This window comes from Palaemon carinicauda, chromosome 1 (genome assembly GCF_036898095.1).
Source record: "Palaemon carinicauda isolate YSFRI2023 chromosome 1, ASM3689809v2, whole genome shotgun sequence".
NCBI lineage: Eukaryota > Metazoa > Arthropoda > Malacostraca > Decapoda > Palaemonidae > Palaemon > Palaemon carinicauda.
Window position 1 is genome coordinate 80,963,323 of NC_090725.1, and position 3,147 is coordinate 80,966,469.

Here is a 3,147-nt window from a genome sequence, read left to right on the forward strand (position 1 = left end):
ATTTGTATACGGGTGTGAGTGCCAGAAATGTATTGGTGGATATAGCTATATGTGGTTTAATATTTCTTATTCATACTGTGGTACAGGCGTATCTATCACAAATTATCTTGAAAAAAAAAAAAAAAAAAAACTATGAAATTCTCAGGAACTTCTCACTTTCCTCAAGTATTATTTACTTTTTGCTTTTTTACCCCTTTTCTTACCCCATACCGAGATCTTTTCTCCTTTTCTACATTCTATTCATCACTAAAGTGAAAATTTATGAAATGGTAAAGAGAATTAGCTTTGTTTACAGCAAATATTTACCATTAAGTGAAGCTCTTCTCCCTCGGATGATGTAAACAGCCATTCCTATCACGATAGTGACCGACACACAACAGATGCTTAGTGAAACTATTGTTGTGAAGTTCAGAGCAGTCTCTCTGGTGCTTGGCGTTGGGACAGTGGATGAGACAATGCTGCTTTGAGTCGTGGATGAGACAATGCTGCTTTGAGTCGTAGATGAGACAATGCTGCTTTGAGTCGTGGATGAGACAATGCTGCTTTGAGTTGTTGTTGAACCAACAGGACATTCAGTTGCAGGGGGAACTGGTGCTGGAAGATCTGCAATAGAGTTTTGTTAGATTAGCTTAGCTTAAACATCAACAAAAAACGGAGCAGTTTTTAGTCCAGAGTGGGACAAAGGCCAGATTTCATCATCACGCTGGCCAGTGCGGATTGGTGCTGGTGGTAGATTTTCGTCTGATCGCTCACATTAAACCAACCTAGCATTGGTGGCTTTGACTAGTACAGCTTTGCTGATCTTAGATATACTCAAACACTTTCACCCCGTCAAGGTATCCCCACTGGTTAGACTAGTACAGCTTTGCTGACCTTAGATACACTCAACCGCTTTCACCCCGTCAAGGTATCCCCACTGGTTAGACTAGTACAGCTTTGCTGACCTTAGATACACTCAACCGCTTTCACCCCGTCAAGGTATCCCCACTGGTTAAACTAGTACAACTTTGCTGACCTTAGATATACTCAAACACTTTCACCCCGTCAAGGTATCCCCACTGGTTAGACTAGTACAACTTTGCTGATCTTAGATATACTCAAACACTTTCACCCCGTCAAGGTATCCCCACTGGTTAGACTAGTACAACTTTGCTGACCTTAGATATACTCAAACACTTTCACCCCGTCAAGGTATCCCCACTGGTTAGACTAGTACAACTTTGCTGATCTTAGATATACTCAAACACTTTCACCCCGTCAAGGTATCCCCACTGGTTAGACTAGTACAGCTTTGCTGACCTTAGATACACTCAACCGCTTTCACCCCGTCAAGGTATCCCCACTGGTTAAACTAGTACAACTTTGCTGACCTTAGATATACTTAAACACTTTCACCCCGTCAAGGTATCCCCACTGGTTAAACAGCATAGCCCAAATCAAATCGTAGAGCCAAGGAGATGGATGTTACTAAGTAAGTGAGCTGAGAAAGAATACGAAAAACACTAGATATTAGGGTGGGACAGATGCATTTGCTCTGTTGTTAGTCCAAATGATGATACTTGAATTGATTTTACTTTAAGAGCTGTTTATCAGGTCCTGTCACACAAGGAAACCACATGCACTACAGGAACTACAAGATCTGTCTGTCGTGTACATTCTTAGGTATTTTGAGTATCACACAGCGTACATAAAACAGAAATATTTTTTTAATTAACATTGTGAAAATATTAATTTCATGATACAGTATTAGGAAGATATAGAAATCGAAGGCTTTCGAAAAGAGGATATAAAAGAACATTGACTCACCACATTGATATATGTCGTCACAAAATCTCCAGTAGATCTTTTTGGTGCTCTTGATTGTGATATTTAAATCATATGACGAATGTACCTGATATCCTTTGTCGCCTGGATTAATTAACACTCCCTTGGAAAGAAAAACTTTGAAAAGACATTGCATTTAAAATTTTCCACAACATTAGATATATCTGTCATATTAAGCTAACAATCATTCGCCTGTTAGAAAGATCAATTGTAAACCAATTTTATTATAGTTTTACTTATCAGTGAATGACACATAGAAGCAGAAAATACCTTAATGATGTAACTATTTGGAATATAAAAGAACAATTAAGAAATAATTTTATTACCTTATCAACTTCGTTGTGAAGGCTCATGATTTGATAGATTTGATAGGCGTGTATCTATTTATTTATGTTTGTGAGTTTGTTCGTTCGTGATTCGCATAACTAGAAAACTATTTGACCGAATCTCATGAAATTTGGTGGAATGATTGGCCATGATCCAACGACAATTTGATTATATTTTTGAAGTTATTGGGTCAAAGTTCAAGGCCATGTAAAGGTCAAAAACTGCTTTTTGCTATATCGTGGTCAATTTTTATCCAATTTGCATGAAACTAGTGCCAAAATGTGCATAGGGCATTGTCCTGCTAGGGTATTGTCACTGTCCCTTGTCTCTGCCATTCATTAAGGACTTTTAAACCGTTAAGAGACCCTTTTTGACAGAGATTTTCCAATAAACCAAGTCTTCTGTATTCAAAGTTAACTTGAAAATTTTCATCTTTGATTCAAAATGAAATAAATATATAACTTTGAAAGCTAAAGAAAGTGTTCACAAAAGAATGGTTTTTTAAAAAATAATAACCAATAAATTATTGATTTTTGTTCTTATTTTTTTATTGCATCATTACGGTTTTGTGGGGTCCGAGAATTCATTGAGTCATTGGAGACTTTTGATACTTACCTCATCTCTTCTAAGAATTTCAAATAAATTCCATGTATTTGATTTGATATAATTGTATATGTCTTCAAATAGTCGCTGAGGATTGTTTTGTAAATTCGGAAATCCTTCGAAGGTGATTTTGTTGTTTATATCGCTGGTCCAGGAAGCTAGAACAGTGTAGGGAAAAACTGCAGCTGGGAAGTAGACAGTATTATTCGCATCAGAGATGTAGAACTTGTCATCTGGAAGAGAGAATGAGTTTGGATATTGTAAAAGAATGCTTAAAGAAAAACGCGTTATAAGATATACAGTAATTTTAACTTGAATTTTAAAAAAGCTCCTCCTTACTGTGTTAGGAACTAGTGAAAATAACTAGTCTTTAGGAAGTAATAAATTGTGAAC

The 3,147-nt window shown here is 36.6% G+C and overlaps 1 protein-coding gene across 1 annotated transcript in view; it reads right to left on the reverse strand.

The window, feature by feature from the left end:
• The window catches only part of LOC137649629 (uncharacterized), a 4,768-nt gene extending 1,997 nt beyond the window's left edge, over positions 1–2,771 (reverse strand). The window contains exons 1-4 of the mRNA XM_068382635.1: positions 2,767–2,771; positions 2,095–2,107; positions 1,807–1,927; positions 307–603 (exon numbers count right to left, since the gene is read on the reverse strand). Of these exons, the coding sequence (XP_068238736.1) occupies positions 307–603; positions 1,807–1,927; positions 2,095–2,107; positions 2,767–2,771 (436 nt within the window). The remainder of the gene's footprint in view (positions 1–306; positions 604–1,806; positions 1,928–2,094; positions 2,108–2,766) is intronic.
• Between the last annotated feature and the right edge of the window lie 376 nt (positions 2,772–3,147).